The 24,850-nt window shown below is 40.2% G+C and overlaps 1 protein-coding gene across 3 annotated transcripts in view; it reads left to right on the top strand.

The window, feature by feature from the left end:
• Window positions 1-24,850, top strand: part of LOC130910242 (growth factor receptor-bound protein 10-like) — a 104,734-nt gene that overhangs the window by 34,044 nt on the left and 45,840 nt on the right. For 2 of the 3 annotated variants that reach the window (XM_057827351.1, XM_057827350.1), the window contains 3 exons: window positions 8,173-8,266; window positions 14,521-14,764; window positions 17,595-17,718. In XM_057827351.1, the coding sequence (XP_057683334.1) occupies window positions 8,173-8,266; window positions 14,521-14,764; window positions 17,595-17,718 (462 nt within the window). The remainder of the gene's footprint in view (window positions 1-8,172; window positions 8,267-14,520; window positions 14,765-17,594; window positions 17,719-24,850) is intronic. The other variant, XM_057827352.1, reaches the window with a different exon arrangement.

Here is a 24,850-nt window from a genome sequence, read left to right as displayed (position 1 = left end):
AGTTACTTAGGTTCGCTAGGAAGGTTCTCTACAACAGAGCCGTCCTAAAAAGTGTACTGCTTTAAGATGGCGGCTGTCTACTAACTCATTTAGTGCCATGCCTGTCATTTTGCATCTAGTTATATCTATGTACAGTACATGTGATATCTACCATGTCTACCATATCTACCATAACATGCGGGCATAGTTTGTAGGCTATCGGCTTTACCATTACAACATGTATTATTGGAGCTACCTAGCATCGCGTTTGCTCGGCGTCACAACTTTCTTGCCTCCTCCCTACTCCTGCTCTGCTCTGTCGTCTCGGTGAGTCAGTCTCCCTCAGACTTTTCGACCAATATAGTAACGCATAGTAACGCATGCCTTTCCGTCCTCAGTTACGGTAACGGCGTTGCCAAGATGAGAAAAGTAATTAATTAGATTACCCACTACTGAAAAAAATAACGCCGTTAGTAACGCCGTTATATTGTAACGCCGTTATTAACAACACTGGTTACCATAAATTCATTAAAAAAAAGATGCTCTCATATATAGTATAGCCCCAAATTACCTTTCGAAAGCATTTTTTCCTCGGTACTCATATGCCACTCATACGAAGACACAAACAATTTGCAAAGATTTTGTTCAGCAAAAAATGCAGGTTACAGTGATCCCTAGTTTTTTGTGGTTAATAGGAACCAGAACCCGTCACGATAAGTGGAAAACCGCAAAGTAGCAGCCCCGCCATGTATTTATTCAGATTTAGCATCGGAAAGAGATACATACAGTATAAGACATGTTTTTCACTTTTTTCGCCCCCTAAAGTATAATTCAAAAAATAATATGTATATATATTTTAATAAATGTTTTTTTTTTTTGAGCACTTCAAATGTAATAATTATGATAGGTTTTAAACGTGTTACTGCTCCACCAAATTATTTTTAAACAAGAATAAAAAAGAAAAATGCTCAAATTCGCTCAAGCTGCTCACTTACACACACTGAATTGCCACAGCAACTGTTTAACAAGCTAAATGATGATTGACATATGCTGCGCTTTGAAGTTTTGGCTTCCAAGCAACTATGGCAAGATCGAACCTTAACGTCTGTCAATCATTGTTAACTTTAATAAGCAACTCCAGCGCACTGCCAGACCAAGAAAAGCAGCAGGAGGGAGAGGGCGACTACGTGATCGAATAGGGACAGCTCATCTGTATTTATTTATCTATTTTTTTAATTGAAAAAAATCTGCGATGAACTGAGGGCGCGAAGTTTGAAGCGCGAAGTAGCGAAGGGATCACTGTATACACAAGAATTTGCAGTACAGTTATCCCTCGTTTTTCGCGGTTAATGGGGACCAGAACCCGATAAGTGAAAAACCGAGAAGTAGCGACCCCCGCCACCCCCAATTTTTTTTCTTTTTTTTTTAAACCTGTCCTGTTCAGCTGCTTGGATACAGGAGAATTTTATTTTATGTATATTACATTCTTTATATATTTTTTGTGTATACAGCACACTAGTTTGAAACGCAAATGCAATATTAATATACAATAACATGCATAAGATGAATAAAATGTACTCACCACAGTGATGAGCTTGATAAATTTGATATATGACTGAGCACAAGGAACATCGTGATGGGGAGTGACCGTTATTTTTCTGGATGGCATCCTCTTCCAAAAAAGGCTAGTCTCATCCATGTAAAACACCTGCTCCGGGAGATAGCCACCATCTTCAATTATTTTGGTAAATTGGTCCTCAACGTAACGAACAGCTGCGTCATGGTCTGCCGAGGAGGCCTCCCCATGCAACGTAACGCTGCGAAGTCCAAACCTCTTTTTGAATTTTCAAAACAGCCCTTGCTGGCAACAAAACCACAATTTTCTTCTCTTGTACTAGGCTGTGGTTCATCTTCGTCGTAGTCGGCATCACCACCACCTTCATTCAACTCTCCTTCAGGAATGAGGCTATCATACAGCGCTTTGGCTTTTGCCCCAATCATGTTTGTAGTGCATTTTCCATTTTTACAGTCGTCTTTTTGCGAGGAGTCACGACTCGCTTAGTGTCCCTGGAAAACGACATTGAGGCAGTCGTTCGAATTTTCGCCTCGTCTTTTTTTATGTAATGAACGGCTGATTCGTTTAGTATGTAATGGCGTACAACAGATACATAGCTGTGGCCAACTTTAAGCTTTACCAATAATTTAACTTTCTCGTGCACCGTCATCATTTTTCTTTTCTTCATGGGTTTGCTAGAGGATTGAGCAGGCGGAGGACGTTTTGGAGCCATTTTCCTTCGAGAGCAGCAAGGTTAAACATTTCGGCCAATCAGCTCGCGATATTCCCGAGTGATGCTGGCCAGCGAATCAGAGCGGTGGAATATGAGTTGGGCGGGCTCTCCTTGCAGTTGGGCGGGCACTCCTTGCCTTCTTTAGCGAACGGGCAGATTTTACACCATATTTTCGCCATAATTTTAATTTTTTTATGCATGTATGTATATATATATATATATATATATATATATATGTATATACAGTGGGGAGAACAAGTATTTGATACACTGCCAATGGGAAAACCCATTGACAGTGTATCAAATACTTGTTCTCGCCACAGTATATATATATATATATATATATATATATATATATATATATAAACACAGACCCGCCACTTTATTAGGTACGCCATGCGAGTAACGGGTTGGACCCCCTTTTGCCTTCAGAACTGCTTCAATTCTTCATGGTATAGATTCAACAAGGTGCTGGAAGCATTCATCAGAGAGTTTGGTCCATATTGACATGATGGCATCACACAGTAGGTGCAGATTTGTCGGCTGCACATCCATGATGCGAATCTCCCGTTCCACCACATCCCAAAGATGCTCCATTGGATTGAGATCTGGTGACTGTGGAGGCCATTTGAGTACAGTGAACTCACTGTCATGTTCAAGAAACCAGTCTGAGATGATTCCAGCTTTATTACATGGTGCATTATCGTGCTGAAAGTAGCCATCAGAAGTTGGGTACATTGTGGTCATAAAGGGATGGACATGGTCAGCAACAATACTCAGGTAGGCTGTGGCGTTCCAACGATGCTCAATTGGTACCAAGGGGCCCAAAGAGTGCGAAGAAAATATTCCCCACACCATTACACCACCACCACCAGCCTGAACCGTTGATACAAGGCAGGATGGATCAATGCTTTCATGTTGTTGACGCCAAATTCCGACCCTACCATCAGAATGTCGCAGCAGAAATCGAGACTCATCAGACCAGGCAACGTTTTTCCAATCTTCTATTCTCCAATTTCGATGAGCTTGTGCAAATTGTAGCCTCAGTTTCCTGTTCTTAGCTGAAAGGAGTGGCACCCGGTGTGGTCTTCTGCTGCTGTAGCCCATCAGCTCAAAGTTTGACGTACTGTGCGTTCAGAGATGCTCTTCTGCCTACCTTGGTTGTAACGGGTGGTTATTTGAGTCACTGTTGCCTTTCTATCAGCTCGGACCCGTCTGGCCATTCTCCTCTGACCTCTGGCAGCAACAAGGCATTTTTCGCCCACAGAACTGCCGCTCACTGGATATTTTTTCTTTTTTGGACCATTCTCTGTAAACCCTAGAGATGGTTGTGTGTGAAAATCCCAGTAGATCAGCAGTTTCTGAAATACTCAGACCAGCCCTTCTGGCTCCAAAAACCATGCCACGTTCAAAGTCACTCAAATCACCTTTCTTCCCCATACTGATGCTCGGTTTTAACTGCAGGAGATTGTCTTAAACCGTGTCTACATGCCTTAATACCCTGAGTTGCCGCCATGTGATTGGCTGATTAGAAATTAAGTGTTAACGAGCAGTTGGACAGGTGTACCTAATTATGTGGCCAGTGAGCGTATATGACTATAATTTTTGAATGGGAAAAAAAAAAATCCGCGATAGACTGAAACCGTGAAATTCGAAGCACAAAGTAGCGAGGGATCACTGTACTACCAACCAATCACACCCATCTCCAATGCCCGATTCTCGCAGAATGAGCCTTTTGTTTATCGGCTGTAGGATTTTCTCCCCTTCAGCCACCAGTAATGCAAGGAATTTCTCTGAGGAGCACGGCGTGAGTCTATAAATAGAGGGTAAAACAACAATAACAAGCTTGCAGCTTTGTCATGCGATGGGCCAGAAAGCGCGCGATTGTCGGTATTAACAGCACTGGCTATGGTGGCTTGCTATTTTTTCCCTTTCATAAATGGAAGGTCACTGGTAACAGCTGAGCCTGTTTTAGGGGTCATTAAATTAGATTGGTTCACTGTAGCTTCCAGGAAAGTTCCAGTTCTGCACCAGTAGGACTGAAGTGAATAGTCAATTGAATCCCCATCGAGAGCAACATTCCTCCAGCCTGCATCTAGTGGGGAAAAACAGTTTGGTAGTCTGAGTTAGAGAAGTGGGCAGTAACATTGCTGTGTGTGCGTGTGTGTTTTTATGTAAAGGCTGACATGACACAGCATGGTACACATTCATTCCACCCCGTGGAGTCTCAGTGTAGGTTGTGACCGCAGCGTTAGTCTGTGCTGATAAGTTTTGTTTTTTTGTCATACTTGCGTAACAGCGTGAAGAAAATTATTGCAGGCATGTTTTATTTGTCTGGGCTGCATTCCAGATATGTCTTCCTCAACGATGAGTGTCTTGTCTGTCATAGTGAGAACTTTGGATCAAGGCAGTGGAAGCGTCAATCAACTGCTGTCTTTGTGTGCAAGTGTGTTGATAAAAGTGCACGCAAAACCACAGCCCTTGCTCTGGAAGCTCGGTTGAGTTATGGCCTGAACAGGGTCCGAAGGGCGGAAAGAACGGACAAATGAACGGGCCCAGCAGCACGTCGCCTCTCTCAAAAGTCTTCCCGTGTGACAGCAGTGCCAAACATGTGTGATCTGTCTTAGAGCTCGGACTACAATTCCTGCTTTCTTACTCTCCTCCGAGGTCAAAGGTTAGCGGCTGTGTGCATTGGTTACCCAGGCAACACTTAGCTCTCGGTCGTGTGGTTGGGCTTCCAAGTAAGTGTAACAGTAGAACTGGTTGGAAGCTGTGTGTTGGAGCAGTTGGAGCTGTTGTCATTTTACCACACGGCCGTAATACAGAAATAACATTACTCAAATTTAATTTGTTTCATTACTACTTGTGTATCCAATCAGTTTTCCTTATTGAAATGAAGTGAAATGCCAATCCCTGAATCAGTTTTGTGACCCAATAGAACGTCAGCAATTTTTTGTTACATTTGAATGGAAACTATGACCACTATGCAAAATATAAACAGCATAATACCTATACTAACTAAAATTTGCTTGTAATTAAAAATCTTTGCTCATAACGCAACAAATTTGGGGCACGCTTAACTCAGCCACCACTGCACTGTACCAGGTAGGATTAGACACTGATGAAAATAGTTTAAAACATTTAAAGGAAGGACTGAAAAGTATCTGTATTTTTATCACATACTAAAACAGTGGTTCTTAACTCGATCAAACCCCAGGGGTTCGGTGAGTAAGCCTCAGGGGTTCGGTGAGGGTTAAGAAATACAGAGCCCCATTTTGTACACTGACTAAATCTAGGCAAAGTGCCATTTCAGACCAGGTTTTGGACTAGTTTGGCCCCAATTTACAGGTTTTATTCCATTTCTTTCAACTGCTAGGCCTCTAATGGGAGGAGAAATCAGTTTGCACAGTGGAAGGTTGACTCGCACTTGGTATGAGGAAATATAACAGACCTACAGGCAGCGCGAACTGGGTAGATAACTAAAAAGACATTTGCGTCATTTTATGTCATGAAAATGGTATGTGATGCAACGATGCAAAAATAATATGAGAATGTAGATATGAAAGCAAAAAGAACAGTGTAAAATGAAGTGAGTTTCATTTAATTTACCAATGAATAAATCAACAGCAAAAGGCAAAATTATTTGTAGTAAATTAGAAATCTGGAAGAAATTTGAACAGGAATTCACTTAGATGTTAGCTTGCTAGGTTTTGAATTCGTAAAAAAATAACTTTATCATGAAATTCTGAAGGGTTCGGTGAATGCACCCGTGAAACCAGAAGGGTTCGGTACAACTAGCAAGGTTAAGAACAGATGGACTAAAAAAATTCTTCTAGTTGTATCGATTTAAACATTGTATTCCTTTTTAGACCAGCATAGAGCAATTTTAGAGCTGATTCTAAATGCAAATTGTGTGACATAACATTTACAATGGCATTTTACTGGACAATGCAGCTCCTCTGTGGACTCTTGGCATAGAGGCTGTTAAAGAGAAGACATTTATTAACACCTGGGACCTGTACTGCTCCCAAAGCTACACTAAAAACACAAAAGCAAAAAAAAAACCATTCCATTTCTAGGAATGGATGGTCATGTGCCCCTGGCGACTAGTACAGTGTGTACCCCATCAATAATTGATATACTCCTGCTTGTGGAGTTAATTTCCTCACGTGAGACTGAACGACAGTCATTTTGTAGTGCAAATTGTCTTTAAATTGATATTGAGACATTTCATTTGTGAGTCGTCTGCTCGCATATGTCAATGTTCATGTCACTAAAACTGAGGGGGTCTTGTAGGAATTTCAACAATTCTGGTATTTTTGCCATTGATCTTACAATTTCCAGTCTATGTTCTAAGCCAGTGGTCCCCAACCTTTTTTGCACCAAGGACCAGTGTGATATGGGCCTTTTTTTCACGGACCGGCAATGTGTGGCAGGAAATTACAACATAAAATACAAACATTAAGTGGAGGGAAAATGTAACTCACCTCACTATGCTGAATCCACCTTTTTCAACATCCCCTTCTCCTTATACTTGATGTTGAATATCCCTGATCGCATTCATAATGAGTTGTTCTCCAATCGTGAATGGTTTCTTGGCTTTAGCAATACGGTTCGCCACGAGGTATGCTGCTCTCAGTGCATTCGCATTTGTTGCCTCGTTTGCTAGCTTTTAGCTACGTAATATAAAAGCTTTCCAAAGACGTTGTTGCCCGCAGCATACAGCCAACAGCAGCTAACGTTACTGTTTACATTGACCGACGCTGACCTGGGGTGTGCAAACACCCCGGTAATGGCGGCCAACCACTATAGGACGACATACACAAATCTGTACTCGGATTAGTCAATAGAGGAGACAGGCATCTTGATGTGTCAAGAGGGACAGGCCAGATTGTGATCGATACCAAAATTTCGACCATTTCTAGGCGGCCCGGTAGCAAATGCGCCATGGACCAGCACCGGTCCCCGGCCCGGTGGTTGGAGATCACTGTTCTAAGCTGTCCCATCTGCATTTTGGATTTATATCAGAATGCAACTTCTTTTATGTACATATTTTAGCCACATTGTATTAATGTATCATTGGGAGTTTATACTTATGTCCAGCTCTTTAAAATGGCCTCCATGCCGTACGTGTGCACACGCACGGTTAAATAGTCAGTGAAATACAACTTCAGATGTCTTGATCTGGCTCTGATAGCGTTTGCTGAAGCCTGCCGACATCCTGCATCCAACAAGCAGCCTAGTCAAGTTGCCTTCCTTGGAAAGCTTTTGGCCGGAGCTTCTCAGAGCTATAAATCGTGCTTTGGGCATTTATGGATGTTTTCGAAGCATCCCACATGCACGCTCGTGTGCGTGCATTCGCAGCAGGACATCTGGCCACGAGCAATTCCTGGGAACAATTCTCCTGCGTTCTGCATTTTCCAGGAAAAGTAGAGATGTAATTTTTTTGTTTTGGCCTTTTTCCCTCTGTTCACTTCGCATCTTTCAAGGCTGGAAGCTGCACTGAATTACCCAATGCACGAGGAACTTGACTGTGAGTGATGGTTGAAGTGTGCTCCGTGAGTGATTGATCAGCTTGAAGTGAGCATCATATGTGATGGTTGAAGCAAGTGTGTGCGTGCATGCGTGTGTGTGGGACGGGCAGACTGAGAGAGAAAAAAAGGTCAGGGGGTCACAAAGTCACAGTGCTACAGGGTCAGAGTATTGCCTGTGTGTCACTCAGTGTTCCTCGAGAGCAGAGCAGAGGCGTGAACTCATCCATTGTCACAGCGCTGTCAAAATAACCCACTACGTCTGGCGTGACTTAAATATCTGACATCCAACACCATTGCATGGCCTTTTGTCACACGCTTAGTTTAAAAACATCTTTCTTTTTTTTGTTCTGCCTGTTTTGTTTATTTGGCAGGAGGGCATGGACCGCAGTTCCTCTCGCAGGCCTGAGGAGCTGATTGTTCCAGGCTTTCAGCGTTCAGCCCATCCAAACTTGCCACATCACCATGGTAACTCTTCTGCCCTGTCTATTCAAGAATGAAATTGCACAGCAAGTATGACCAGTAATTGTCCATCGCACTCTTTATGCTGTAGATGATGGATGATACGTTTCTCTTTCTCACCGTTGCCCCTTCCATTTCCTCTATACGTTAATTTGTGGAATCTTTCTGCTGCCATACCTTCTTGCTGACAAAGGCTCTTCCCACCTTCCTACAACCCCCTCCTCCGTCTTTTCTATCTTTGTCTCCATCTAGGACCTTGTCTTCCTCCATCATTGCAAGTTCTGCTAACCAGATGCAGAACTTTAAGACCAATATTAAATTCCATCTCCCTTGTTCACGATTTTCCCCCACAACTGATGACCTCTTGAACACATGCGCGCATTCTCAGAAATCTCTTCAGTCATCGTGGAAATGCCTGGAAGGAGAGAAGATGTTTTAAATCTTTCGCTTTACGATCTCCTTGTGTTCAGCTATGTGTGCTCGTCATGCTTGTGCAAGTGTGTTGTAAACATGGCCCTGAGAGAGGACCATGATTAGGATTGTATGTTTATGTAGGCCTGTAGGTCAAGTCATTAAAAGGGGAAAGTGGAGAAAGTAGAACAGAGGGCAGGGGGAGAGAGGTGCTAATAATTGGAGATAAGATTATAAAGATCACATGCTGCTGTCGTTTAGTCACTGGGTCAGTTACTCAAGAGTAACACTAACTTCATCAGATGGAGTGCGTGAACCATTCAACGTTATCCAGCCAAGGTAGCTGAAGTGAATGCTCATATCAGTGCTTCTCTGACCTCTTGATTTGCCCTTAAATGATTGTAGGGTGTCTATGCCAGGGACATGGAGCATTCATTCAGTATACAGGGTGACCCAAAAAAAAGTTTACACTCAGTTGACTGCTTGTTTAAAAGCCATTGAAACATATCTAAATAGGTTGTCATGCTTAAGTGATTCATTAAGGTCACTCAATGCAGCTGGTAATCTCTCGTCTCTATAATTCCTGTGCTTCTGCTGAAAATGAAGAAAACTATTGCTGTACCTGAATTGCTGTGTGCCGGTCTGACACCTACTGAGATTGCAGCAAATCTGAGAATATCCGGATGTGCAGTCTACAAAGTTAAAAAGAAGCTGAAAGATACTGGAACAGCCTCACGAAAATCTGGGTCTGGAAGTGCCCGATCTGTGGGGACCAAAAAGTTGATTGACAAGGTGATATGTGGCCACCCAGAGTCCAGATCTCAATCCCCTGGATTATAGCATATGGGCAACTGTGGAGGACAGTGCCTGTAAGAAGCCACAAACTTCTGTGGCAGCCTTGGAGAGGTCCATTGTTAGATCTTGGGAAAAGATGACAGCATCCTACATAAAGAAGACCTGTCAAGCGTTCCGCAGGCGCCTGGAGGCTGTTGTGACACTTAAGGGAGGACACATTGAAAAATAGAGTGTACTGTACATGTTCTTTACAATAATGTATAATTTGTGATTAAATTCTAATTCTAAGTTGAATAAACATGGCATTTAAGTTGTATTATGGCAGTGAAAACGTTTTTTTGGGTCACCCTGTATACTGGGATTTCACTTGAATGTCTTGGCCACGCTTGCACAGGAGCTTTTGTAGCCAGATGCCGGCCAGACCGAGGCTGCAATTCCTAAACATCGAAGAAAAAGGTTAGAGAAGACATTCTCTCTGCTATATGTTCCCTGACTGAAGCCAAGACCCTAGTGTGGGCCAAACCAGCAATGGGAGGAGGGAGATGAATGCCAACGATATTAACATTATCCTCCTAAAGCTATGTGATGGGCTAGATTGAATTTAAAATTGCATCCGTCTTATCGGGCCAAATCTAAAAGTGATGATACAACTGGAACAGCTGTCATCCCCCCAATTTTTAATTACAGCACTTTTACGTAATCTTCCAGGGTTACTATTTCAAACAGATCAGCAACACATTCATTCCTTTACTTTTTATATGTAAAAAAACAACTTCTTTGACTAAACTCACGTCTGCAAAATGGCACTTTGTAGGCAAGTGACTTGTGTACTAAACTGTCAGCAGGGGATAATATAACAAACCATCTATCCAAAGCTTTACATAACAGCCATCCATCCCTTAGTCTTCTTCATCCCTTCACCTCATAACCCATGTCCCACTCTTGAACATCACATGACCTTGTGTCCTCTACTTACCCTCCCTGTTTGTCATGCATACTACTTTGTGATCCGAGCTGAGCTGACTCCCTGCTGTTTTGAGTACAGAGCAGCTCCCCCCCGCCTCACTCTTCGGCCTCACTCGGACTGCAGATGTTGTACATTTTTGATTCTCCTGTATAATTACATGCACATCAGTGCTGCATATTGTACACCGTGTCCTCGGCTGCCCTGTGTGTATGTGCACAAGTGTGTTGTGTTTTATTTTGCTGTGGACACTTGGTACACTCAGGCTGGTGAGCACTCCCAGATTGCTGTAATTTTTTTTCGCCAAAAGGAATGTAAGGAATTCTGTGCGGTGTTGGTTTGGGACACCCATCGGTCAAAAGGGCTTCGGACATTGGAAAATATTGGATAACACCATTCTTCAAGTTGGCTTTAATTTTAGCCAGAAAATAAGACGTCCATTATTATAGAGAGTTATGACACTGCTTCACTCAAGGATTAGTGGAAGAATAAGTCAAGTTTCTTTATTTTGCCTTTACAGTAAAAGATGAATATGAGCGATTTAACAATTCCGCTTCTGTTTATAGCTATGAATCGTGTATCTGTATCTAAAAAGTTCTGTAATTTTCAGACTATAAATTGCTACTTTTTCCCTTCATTTTGAATCCTACGGCTTATAGTCCGGTGCGCCTTATATCTTGATTTATTTTAGATACCGTATTGGCCATAAGCAGATTTTAAGGGGGGGTGGGGGGGGTTCAGGAGGGTCAGATCCCCCTGGTGGCCGAAAAGTGTCATTGCATGTCATTGACTTTCCTATATATGTATATATATAAGTTGTAAAGCAATAAAACCAAACAAAAATGAATGAAATGAACAAAAAAAAAACATTTTAATGGGTCGAATTTTTTTTTGTTTTTGATTGAAAATATTTTTTTTCTTTTTGGGGGATTGAATAATTTAGACACAAATGTCCTAATAAAATATGGCCCAAACACAAAAAGGATTTATTCAATCAAAGAAAACTTTTTCAATGAAAAATTAAGTGTTCAAAAGCTAATTTTTCAATCTCAAATATTTTTTCGCATTTAAATTTTTTTTTCTATGATTGAAAATGTTCTTTTTTGATTGAAGTGATTTTTCTTTTTGGAAATCTATGTATTTTTTAAGCAATTTATTTTTTGATTGAATAATATAGAAAAATGTTCTAGCCAAAATGTGACCCAAACAAAATCAACATTTCTTCAATCAAAAAGTTGAAATAAAAAATTAAAGTAAAATAGCTTTCACATGCATTTTTTTTTAGTTTCAAAATTATTTTTGCATTCAAACACATTTTTTGTGATTGAAGTGACTTTTTTTTTGGTTGAAAATATATATTTTAATTGAAGCAACTTTTTTTTTCTTATTGAAGCAACTTTTTTGATTGAATAATAAAGATACAAATCTACCTCCATATAGACCCTACCCACGTGACGTCACAACTCCGCTCTCCTGAATGGTACCGCCCAATTGTCCGTCAAAACATAGTGTTAACCTGTTACGGCTACGTACATTCCTCCTATTTACGGCGTGTTTTTCTGCTCCTTAACATTAATAATCAAAATGGTGAAGGCGTGTGTGGCTGTTGGTTGCACTAACGGAGAAGATGGAGGGAGAGGCTTGAAGTTTTACCGTATTCCGAGGGATCCAAAGAGGAGAGCGAAATGGACGGCTGCAATTCGACGTGAAAACTGGGCACCAAAAAATCACCACAGACTATGTAGTAGTCATTTTATATCCGGTAAGATGCATTTAAGATATACTTAGAGGGTTTTGGGCTGACAAATAACCACAATTAAGATCATTGCTAGGCTAATCGCCGACAACATACACGTATGTATGTAGTGAGAGTGCTATCGCTAAACCATATAAACATTAAAAGCCTTAACTCCATTGACAAACGACATGAAATACATTAGACTTGACAGTGGATGTTAGCAATAACAAAAGATTTTGAGTTGAAAATTTCGTAACTCACCTTTCCAAGCACAAGATAGATTCCTGCCGAATTTTCGTGGACGAGGACCTGTTTCACCCAACCAGCAACGAAGTATTTATAAGCCTCCAAGCTCTTGAAGTTTTTCAAATTTTCGTGAGAATAGGCTGATTTTGTGTGGACAAGATAATTGTAAATATCAGCGTAGCAGATGTCAGGCAGACAGGGCGAAGACAGTGGGTCGAAAAACATCGATTTGGGCATCAAATATGGGTCTGGCGACTGTATAGAACGAAGCTTTTCCACATAACGCCTTTTATGCAACACATCCAGTGAGTTTACGGCATGAGAAAGCACCGGGTCTTCCATGAAATGCATTTTAAATTCCTCGATCAATTGAAACCAATGCTAATACAGAGACAAAATGACGGACAAGTGGGCGGAACCATACAGCGAGCACGTGGTTTTGTGACGTCGGTGGGTAGGGTCTATAGCTCCGCCAAGGGGATACAACTTTTGACTGGGGTAACTACATTGGCACGACACCAACAGGCGTTCCAAATTCAATGGATGACGATGTTGGTGAGAAGTATTGCCTAAGCAGCCTGATATAGAATTCCCTTCAAGAATGATGGGAAACAAGAAACGCTAATTGTCAACTTATTATTATAAATATTCTTAGAGGTTAATTTTATTACTGACACTGCGTTTTGGGGTCATCGACATGTTGTGACCCCCTGCCCCAAAAGTCAAACTCCGCTTATGGTATTGGCCCAAATATAAGACGGCCCTGATTATAAGACGACCCCCTCTTTTTCAAGACTGAAGTTTGAAAAAAGACTTTTTGAACACCAACTTAATTTTTATACAGAAAATGATTACAGTACATCTGAAACAAATGATGATGATAATATATCTTTGAGAAAAAGCATGCTATTTTGCCTCATTCAAATCTTCAATTCAAATATGTAAACTAAAGTGCAATCACATTCGTAATTGAATGGCTTCTGGTTTTTGAAATGTAAATAAACCAATCTGTTGTGATAAAACAGCAAAATTGCAAAAACTGCATTAACCATCAAAGTGAGGTCTAACTGTAACTGTAGTCTTGAAACAAATCTGAATAAGGAAAAACATTGCAATAAAATAATGCAAACTGGTTAAAGAGAGTAGCTGAGATCTTTCATGACAGAACATTACTCCTGAAATTCAGCATTCGCTTCAATGATATCTGGCGCCATCTAGCGTCGTGAATGGGTATAATGTCTAGACCCCGAATATGAGACGACTCCCACTTTTTCATACTTATTTGAATGCACCGTCTTATATTCGGGCCAATATGGTAATAGATAACACTTTATTTGACAGCGGCGTCACAATACTGCTATAAGACTGTCATGATTATGACATGACGCTATCATGGGCATTAATGAATGCTTATGACAGTGGTCATTTAGTGTCATCCGGCAAATTATGTCACTAACTCCATTTATGTCCAGCTGGGATCTTATACATCCATTCAAAAGTGAGATAATTTGCTGATGACACAAAATGACAATTGTCATGAGCATTCAGTAATGCTCATGCCAGTGTCATGTCATAGTTATTGGGCTTATGGCACCACTGTCAAATAAAGTGTTACCAAATACCATAACTAGCAATGAATGAAACAACTAGAACAGTAATTGAAGAAATAATTAGCATAGAACATGAATTTTGACTGTAATTTACATCTGTAGCGCTGTAATGCATGCTAGGAAGCATGTTGTACAACAACAGTGCTTACAGCAGAGGTTGACTGCCTCCCCCTAGGGAGCAATGATGGCCGAATGAAGCTTTGCAGCCAGTTGGTTTAAAGCTTCTTGGGGTGCATTTGGTGTTATAATGCCGCTGTCAAATAAAGTGTTACGGGTTAATATTTTTTGGTTTAAATATCCCATGATACAGTGAGTCCAGCTGGGGCTTCTATTTCAGTGCAGCTTATCTATGAACAAATGCCATTTTTGTGTCAAGTTTGGTGGGTGGCGGCTTATAGTCAGGCGCGACTTACAGTCCAAAAATTACGTTATTTAACAAAACTTTGATTTGAATCCAATTTTCACAGTTCCAAACCGTTTTCCCCTTCTCTCACAGATGACGATGTGGATTTGGAGAAGCTCGTCAACGAGATGAACTCCTCCATGGAGAGCGTTTACTCAACACAGGCAGACACGGCACTCATCCTCAACAACGGACACGCGGCCCCCCACCACCAGCACCACCTGATGCATGTTCCCTTTGTCAGACACGGCCCAGCTGCACGACGTCACACGCCCCCCTCCATACCCGCCAGGGAAAGGTTGCGGCACTCTCAGCCAATGCACATTCAGGCTGTCAGGTAGAGACACACAACATTCTTCTTGCAGATTCTTTGCTTAACATCAACAAACATTGTGATTGCTGGAAGGAAAATACCGACTGAATAAAATTACATGAGAATGATATGATAAATGATATCAATAAATCTTTTCAACAGTTGATAGAGGAGTACAATTATAAGATGTTCCAAGAAGATTATAAGATGTTCCAAGATGGTTTTTCTGAGGTGCAGGAGCGGATTGAAAGCTTTTCGATAAATTTTAAATTAGGCTTGCACAATATATCGTTTGAACATCGTCATCGCAATTTTCACATGCATGATAGTCTCATCACAGGACGTGCGATTGTTGTTTTTTTAAGCAATTGTGTAGAGACGTTGCTTCTGGATCCCTTTTACATATATTGTACACCAATCATTCACAGATAACCCCCCTTAGCCTGGATTAAACGGTGTTATATGAATACTAGAGATGTCCCGATCGCATCTTTTTGCACCCAAGTCACCTGATTCTGAGAATCTGCTGATAGTCTCGATCAAATACCGAAAAAAAAGTTGTTTGTTTTTTTTTTGCTTTGACGCGCACGCTGCCGAGAACAGCCTCTCACGTACAAAATGAATGAGTTGCCACAACACACTTCAGACTGTGTACCAAGCTTAACGATGATTAACACATTTGTAACTTAGATCGTAGAGTTACCAAGGCATCTCTGTCCAGATTAAAGCTAAAAACCTACAAACCACCAGCTGCACTGGTGACCAAGAAAAACAGTTTGGTCGCACTGCTTAGCAGGATGGAAACTGAGAGGCTGTACGAGCATGGAACAGAAAAACATAAACCCCGATCCTTTTCACCCGATTCCGATCCTCTGAAAAATGGGGCGATCGGCCCGATTTCCGATCACCTGATCGGACTGGGACATCTCTGATGAATACAATGTGGTCATAGTGAGTCAACCAAAGTCTTTCCAAACAGCTATTCAAGTCATTTGGTGAAAATTCAACGAATTTTAATATTGCAATATATATCGCAAATTGCGATAGAAATTGCTAATTTTCTCAATATTAGTCAGCCGACTAATTTTTACGATTAGCCGACTAATCAAAAAAAATTTTTTTCTTTTTTTTTAATACACTAATTTAGCAATGACATTTTTGGTGACAATTATTAATTCACAAAACATTTTGGAGCACTTATTCTTTACTGAAGTACAAATAAACACAAAAATAATAATAAATCACAAATAAACAATGAGGTCAAATGTTGATAGCATTAACTAGTGCAAAAGAATGAAATGTAAACAGATTCAGAACACTGACGTCGCTTTTCCAACATGATTCAAAACAATACTAAAAAAAAAAAAAAGGCAATACTATTATAGTATACTACTATATATAATAGTATTAATTATAATAATTATTCATTGCCAATCAGATTTTTCATAAAGGGTGTCATTTTAAACCTATTCTTAGTGTAGAATCTGAATTCTGAAGTATGTGGGATTAACTCCAGAATCGTTATTTATATGACGAACATGACGTGCTTTTATTTTGAGTTGTTCACCGGAAGTACGTTCGCTAAACCGCTAACCGTAAGCTTTACACTCCGCAAAGAAAGCACTTTTCGTCATTGCATGTGGTGTCAGTAATAGATTTTTTTTTTCATTTTTGTGTTTGCAAATGCTGTTAAGCAGCAATTTTTCATGTTAGAAGTGTCACCTTTTAACCGCAAGTTTGCGTTTTGGGGAAGACTGCCAATGTTTTATAGCAGGCTGAAGTAGGTTGTTTTTTTTCCCCATTAGCCTCAATATTGCAATGCAATGTGTTTAATATAGATGTGTTTCCTTATTTTGTATTTCAAAACTTTAATTCTACGGCGTGTTAATGACCAATAAACATCTGTGAAAGGAACTGGAGTTTCATATGCCATCAGCACGCACGCACAAATGTATGCACGCACGCGGCGATAAAATGCAGCCGTAAAAATGACCGCCCTCATTTCTATTTACCGTGCGATAAATGGACTCATTGCATATCGCACCAGGCTTAGCAACTTCAATAAAAGGTGTTGTTAGTTAGTTAGATGGACTTACGATCTGCCAGCTTGTTGTTTCCTGTCATCTTCCAAAATTACAACTGGGTGACGGCGCTTTAGGTGTTCATTCACAGCCCACGTGCAGCCTGGTATGCCAGCTTGGCATTGAAGAGACAGGACACAACGGTGTACCCTCATTTGTTTTGTTGAAATAATTCAATGTTTTGGCCACTCTGGTACGCTTTTTTGGCTTTGTGCCTCTCTCCCCGCTTGCATACCGAGCGTCCGGCATTCTCGACTTTCCACGCTTATATTTTTTTTAACCCTTCATTAGCTGTCGACGGGATATTGTGCTCGTTGACGCTTTTACGTCATCGATGACGTCGCCTACGTTGACTAGTCGGGATAGCTCTAAAAGCAATATTTTGCAAACCCCCTATAAGTCGCAATGCCCGTTTTTTCCAATATCATTCAGCCATATTTCAAATGGAAAAATTGACTCGATACATGAGTGAAATTAGTTATAATGTTGTCATGGGTGAATGAAACTTGTAAGTCAACGTACCCCTGTGTTGTTTTCTAATATAATCTAAAAAAAAAGTGCACTAAATCAAGGTAAATGTGTTTTCATGAACAACAGAAGTACAAGATGGTTTTTGAAGGTAATTTAAAGTAAATGTGTTCATGAACAACAGAAGTACAAGACTGCTTTTGAAGGTATGAAGAATATAATCAAAGGTAACTGGTAGGTCCCATGACCTTGCGTTTTTTTCCTCAGCCATAGACCTGAGTGTATGTGTTTGTCTCCCCCTGCAGGTGCCTGCGGGATGAGCAGCATCTGCGTCCTGCTTCGCTGCCTGCTATTCCCAATCCTTTCCCTGAGCTTTGCAGCCCGACTGGCTCGCCAGTTCTCAGCCCCACCGAGGCCTCTGACCAACACGTAGGTTTACAAAAGCTACTATACTATATACTTAGGTATTTAGCTCGTCCCTAAAAGGCTAGATGACTAATACAATGCTGAATCTTGCCTGCACTAGATATTATTTTGAGTCATGAGAATGCATCTAGCTGTGTGTGTATTTGAGATCAGCTGACTGGCCTGTTTTGTTCAGGTCAGAGCAGCTTGTGTTGACTTTGCATGCGCCCAGCCTTCCCTTCCATCACAGGTTACCCCGGGTTATCTTACACTATGCTGCTTTTTGTGAGTACAGTTGCTGTAATATTATCAAAAAACATACACCCACGGTGACAGGCATGTTTTGCTGCGGAAGGAGGTGAGCAATGTCTCCAGGATGTTGCGCAGTTTTCCGTAGTAGCGGCGGGAACACTGCTGGGAATGTCTGCAGGTTGGCTCTCTCTGAACCTTGAGAATCCATCTGCTGGCTCCGGCAAGACAGGCGTCCGTTTCCGGTTCACACGCTTTCAAGATGGCTCTTGGCGTCACAGTGTGAGTGTGTGAAAGCGTGCCTGCGTGTGTATGTGTGTGTGTCATAGCCTTGCCCTTCCTTCTCCCGGCAGAGCCTCCTGTCTCACATATTTTCCATCCTTTTCAGGGTTCCCTCCCTGAATAATGAAAATTATTCTAAATGCTTTCTTGCTCGCACACTTTGACAGTGGATTTTGTTTGGACGTTTTGTTCAAGTCACAGGTGCATTATATATACACATTCAGATTCCCTGACATCATCTCACAAGATGTGCTGTCAGCGAGCAAGCTTGCACTTTGCACAAAGGGCCTGTTGTGTGACTTTTCAACAAACATCTTCATTTTGTGCAGTTCAGCTCATTCAACTGCATGAAAATGGCACATTCGCGTTCATATTAAACTTTTAGTATTTGCAGTTTAGTTTTTTTCAACTTTTGTATGTCTTTGTACTCAATAGGCCTAGGTGATAAATCATTTTTTTAATCAATTATTGTGAGGGTTTTGTGAGATTTAATAAAGTTTTTTGTTCTGGTTTTGCCAAAAAGGAACTGTAGCAACCAAATATTCAATAGATTATTCCATGACAGTTTGTTTATTTGTGTAGTTATTACATTGTATTTGGGGCCTCACAGCACAAATAGGGAGAAAGAAAATTATTTAAGACAGCTTTGCACTTTATTTACATTATTTTTGCTTAACATTTTTAAAAACTTGTTTGGAGCTTTTGTCTTTTGTTCTTATGGTCACCCTAAATAAGTAGGGGAGAGTGGGGGGGGTCGTAAATCAAATTTTAGGTGAAAATAAATAAATAAATAAAATTGTTTTTAGGCCGCATCACCCAGCCCTAGTACACAATGTGCATAATGAAGTCTGAGGTTCTGTGTGTATTGACACCTAGAAATACTGGTGGATATTATACCCAGTTTGCTATAATTTACCTGAATAATCTTTTGATGAGATGCAATTTAAACCAAGTCTTATTTAATGGTTGTTGTTGTTTTTTTTTTTTTTCTTCTCCATAGTTTTTTTATTTACTCTGAGTGTACACCTGTGTGTACTGTGTAGAGGTGGGAATCTTTGGGCACATAACGATTCGATTCCGATTACGATCCAGAGGCTCCGGTTCGATTATAAATTGATGATTGATTTTACCCCCGACCCCCCCGCCTTTAATGTGTTGTACATTAGTTCCAAAATTGTTCAAAAAGCCTCTCAGGCTAAACCAAACTAATATTTCATTATCAAGTTAACAGTTAGAAACAGTAAATAAAATACTCAAGTCCCCATTCTGTATCAGCAGCTTTAAATTACATTCAATTAATTTAATGATGTGAATCAACCGTTAAAGTTGGTAAAATTGCTAACGTTATTCCATAATTTCCCTTCTGTCTACTTTCGACATGTCAATGTTTAAAACTGTTTCTTCATTTAAAGATAGATTCAAGTCAAGATTTTGTCGATTTAGGAGTATTTTAGATAAAACATTATTTAGGTTCGCTGCAACAGAGCCTTCTAGAAAAGTCTACTGCTTTAATATGGCGGGTGTTTACAACGCGGCAACTACTAAACGGCAAGTCTGTCATTTCGCATCTAGTTCTACATATATGTGATATCTATTATAGCCGTATGTGCCCATATGTTTTTAGCAACTAGCAACTGGGCGTTGTTTGAAGCAGTTGTCGGCCGCAGTCAGGTATTATTGGTTTCTTTATCTAGCGGCATGAGTTGTACGTGTTATTTACTCTCGGTCCGCTCCTCATTGCGTCCTGAAGACCGTGCTGACTGTGTTTTAGTTCTGCTTTACCTGGTATAATACAATAATCGGAATTTGGATGTTTGTGAATCGTTCTCGAATCTTTTCAAAAATCGGAAATTTCGCACGCCTCTGGTACTGTGTATCAGTGATTGCATACTGGGTAAATGCCATCTATCCTAAATGCTGGAAAGTGCAGTTGCATTTTAAGTAGGCATGTGATTTATGATAACCTTAAGCAAAAATACCGCGGTTTCACAGTATCACGGTATTACAATTATAGCTCTAAACTGTGTTATTTTGAGATGTATGGGTCAAAATTTTTTTTCCATTGAACAGGATTTTTATTATTTTTCACAACATATTTGCAAATTGTAACATCAACATGAATATGTTAAAATAAATGAAATAAAAATGAATAACTAAAATATTTTAATATTTAAAATAACTAAATGTTTTTAATATTTTATATTAAAATTTGAAATAAATAATAACATACTGTATAGGCTAAACCCACAGCTCAAGTTTCTAAACATTAGAACAAAAATAGTTACCATAAAAAAAGTGAAAACGCTTATAAATACTTTTAATATATATATGGCGGAAAACACTCAGGTGACTTGAAGTTCCGCTCTGAGACCCCCAATTTGGCCAACTTTCAAAATTGTCCGATATGCATGTGTGATACATCATTGGAAGGTTTAAAATCTCAATTTTCTGGGGGAAGAAACATTTTGAACAGGAGGACATTTATTTATTTATTTTTTTTAAACAGTGAAACCCTATTTGGAGGTGAGAGCATGAAAGAGCAGAATTAAAGACGCCATGACTTAAACGAGATATTATTGCGTGCTTACCTTGTTTTGATCCAAAAACTCCATGTAGCATGTATCGCTGAGTGTCAAGACACAGCTGTGAATGGCCACTGCTGCATTTTTGGGGGATTTTATGGGTGAAACATGGTAATATAACAAGGGTCGCGATGCAGAAATCGCAGACATCAAGGAGTGGTCTAGATTTTCTTTTTCACATATTTACCCTTTAAATTTTTTTTTTTTTTCCTTTGGATCGATTATCATCTAACATATCGGAGAAAATGCGACAGTAACAAAAAAAATACAATTAAGCGGTAGTTATGAGGTACATATCCATGACTTTTACAGACGCCATTTTTTTTTCATTGTGACGTAATTCGTTTAAAAGTTTAAAATAAAATATGAGCGTGAATAATTTTTTACAAGGTTTTTTTTTTTAAAACGAAATATTAGACATCAATTTATGATTCTAAGCTAAAAATGACACATTTTGAATAATATAATTATTTACCTTCGTTTTATGGCTGGGTTGAAACAAAAGCGGTTGCGTGACGTCTGTAAACGGGGGTTTCCAGGGTAAAATGGACGAATTAAAAATAGTTTGGGGGGCTTAATGCGCCATGAATCTGCTATGGCAGCATATAGACATATTGTTCTATCAAACACAACAGTTGTTTTGGCTTAAAATACAGCAGTTTCTTTTACAGAGGAGTGCAAGAGCAGAAACTGCTTTTTCAGTCTTGTCTGTGCTTTCCGCCATATGTATACATGTATATGGAGTGCAGGGACTTCACTGACTTTAAAGCCCCACCACATTTTTAAAGACTTGCTAATTTTCTACATATTTCTCGCTCAGTCCAAGTTATGATGCAGGAATGTAAGTATGTTCACCTTTTCTGGGTTAATATACCACTGCTACTAACAATATTAATTAGTTGAATATTAATGGAGAGTGAGCGCAATAGACAGCGAGTGTGTATGATTTGTATCATTATTTACACAATATAGACACACACCCACCCTCTCTCAACACAAAAAGTCACCAGAGGGGAAAAAACACACACCGCTCTATTATGAAAGTGTTATTTCGAACAGATGTTTACAATGGCGGAAGACTTTACAAAAGCACGCTAATAGAGCGAAAACTAGTTAGCCGTCTTGGCATGCTAACTAACCACGTTGAAATCCTCGTTAACAAGCTTATGTTATAGTATTTGTTTTACCATCGCTAGACACATGAAACACGCTGGAGTGAACTCTCGTAGCTGGTTGGAAACGTTCATGACAGCGTTTACTTACCTTAAATTTGTGTAAAGTGTAGGATGATGGTCATTTGAATGTGAAATCATGTTGGAGGTGTTGCGTGCACATCGGCTGTCCTTCCTCCTCTAAGCTGCGGCCGTCTGTTTCTTTTTGGTTGCTGAAATACTCCCATACTAGACTAGACTTTTTTGAGGGGTTTAAAAAAAGCTCAGGTGTAATTTTGACAGCGACGGCAGTGTTTTCATACCACGGTAAACCGGTAACCGGCACATGCCTAATTTTAAGATGGCCAATTCATTTTAGTTTTCATCTTTAGAAGATGCCTGATTCCAATTTGTCTGCTATGTCTACATTCAAGCATTTGGTTCTTAGGACTGCAGTGATATTGATCTGATTTTTCCCCCCAAATTAGGAAATTGAGGAACTTTGGCCACAAAGTATAAATCCAGCCTTTGAGGGCACCCAACAACCCACTTGTGTATCACGGGTTGTTTTTCGTGCGGTGAAGGCAATACACTACCCCACTGACCTCTTTTTCTGGAACCATCATGTGTTCCAATCATAGCTAATGCCTAAAATGAACCATGCGCATACTTTGAATAACGGTCTAAACAGATCAAATCACTCAATTTCGACAAGGCGTCGCAGCAAAAACTCCAGACGTCAGAACTGCTGCTCGCATGCCATCTTTGTTCACGAAGCCTAGTTAGTTGTGTTTAAGTTGCAAAAGTATTCACGTATGAGATTCAGGCTATGATCCGTACATTTCATGCAACGGTGCAGATGACAATCATAGATGTGCAGTGCGTTGGTCTGCAGATACTTGCATTGTTTTTGCATTGGCATGTTTTTTTGTATCAAAAGATCTCTCTCACAGTTGCTCCCTCCAGCTGTTCTACTGGAATCTGAACATTCTTCACTAATCTTCAGTCTTTCTCACTGGGATACACAGCTCATATTATCAGCTTATGTTATTATGCTATAAGTATAACCAAGTATATGCGTGACATGACAGGTTTATGGTCTGCATCGTTGCTAATAACATAAATGGATTTGTCCTCTGGGTATTATGAGCAGCCCACCATGAACAACCTAACGTGACAACTCCTACAGATTTCGGAGATATGCTTCAGGGAATACCCTGACGTTATTTAACCCTCTACTGCCTGAACCATCTCTTAATTTATGGCAGTCCTACGCTGTAAATTTTTATTTGCTTGCAGCAGCTTCAAAGTAATTTGCTCGGTCACGATTCACAAATCACTATATGGCAGAATGGTTCAACTTCAGCATCAGGTTGCAGGCTGTAACACAATTCATGCTTTCTTTTGTGAGCACTCATACCAAATTTCAGCAATCCCTCGTTTTTCACGGTTAATGGGCCACGGTGATAAGTGAAAAACCGCAAAGTAGCGCCCCCCCAACCCCCCAAATTTTTTCGGGTGTGTGTTTTCAATGTGTATTCAGATTTAACATTGGAAAGAGATACATAAAAGACCTGTTTGTTCATTTTTTCCCCAAAGTGTAATTAAAAAAAAAACTTTTATATACATTTTATTGTTTTCAAGCACTTCAAATGTAATAATTATGATAAATTTTAAACATTATACTGTCCTACCGAAATATTTTTAAACAAGAATAAAGTAGAAAAATGCTTGTCTTCATTAAATGCTTCATTGAGTGAGTCCACTCAAATCCGCTCAAGCTGCGTGCATAGACACGAGTTGCCACAGCAACTGTTTAACAAGCTAAACGATGAAGTTTAAGCTTCCAAGCGTCTCTGAAAGATCAAACCTTAATGTCTCTCAATCATCGTTAACTTTAATAAGAGACTCCAGTGCACTGCCAGACCAAGAAAAGCAGCAGGCGGGAGAGGGAGACTGCGGGGCAGTTTACATGGCGACTCTGCGACACAAAGACGCAATGACTGAATAGCGGAATCGCCTCGCGTGCATACGGTGTCGGCGAAGACGGAATGCAAAGACAAAAAATTCTGAATCCTGCCTCCAAAGTGGAAGAATTCGATTGCGGGGGATTGAGGGGGGGCTTGCTCCATATGAATATCAGAAGCTCCCGCGGCGCGAGACCGTGCCAATAACGTCAGCACTCGTACAGTACATTTAGTTTTAATAATATTTTTAAATTAAATATGTTGAATGTTTCCATTTTTGTGCCTTTTTGAATAAAAGAAAAATGCCATTGCTCCGAGTGGGTGGGCATATTTTATTCCGGGCTAAGGAACTTGTTTGGGTCAAAGTGCATCATTCGCTGTCGCCTTGTAAATCTGCACTGCCCCCTAGGGCCTGGCATGAATACTACATCGTTTTCATGCAGAATTTCGACATTGTTCGAATGGAGACGGGCCCATATAAATGCAAATTTTGAAATTTTTCGTATTCTCGGAGAGTCACCATGTAAACGGCTCCTACGTTATCAGATCAGTACAGCTCATCTGTATTTATTTATTTTTTAATTGGGGAAAAAAATCCGCGATGGACTGAGGGCGTGAAGTTTGAAGCGCGAAGTTGCGAGGGATCACTAACAGAATGGAGAGCCAGATCGTGTTTAAACATTTTCTGTCGTACTTAGTGGACCGCTCTGTCCCTTTCAAGATACCAATATTGCCCACCAACTCCACATTGGAGTGGTGAATCTTTTTCTCCGGCAGGAAATTAGATCTTCCTTACCTCATTGTTGTGCGAGTGAATAGCAGAGGCGAGTTGGACTTAGTTGAAGCAACTCCAAGCCAATCATGTGAAAACAAATCACAAAGCCTTCATGTAATTTACTGTTAATTTAAACTTTGTCTTTCATAA

The sequence above is a fragment of the Corythoichthys intestinalis genome, chromosome 22, assembly GCF_030265065.1.
Source record: "Corythoichthys intestinalis isolate RoL2023-P3 chromosome 22, ASM3026506v1, whole genome shotgun sequence".
NCBI lineage: Eukaryota > Metazoa > Chordata > Actinopteri > Syngnathiformes > Syngnathidae > Corythoichthys > Corythoichthys intestinalis.
This window is presented reverse-complemented; position numbering and strand designations above follow the sequence as displayed.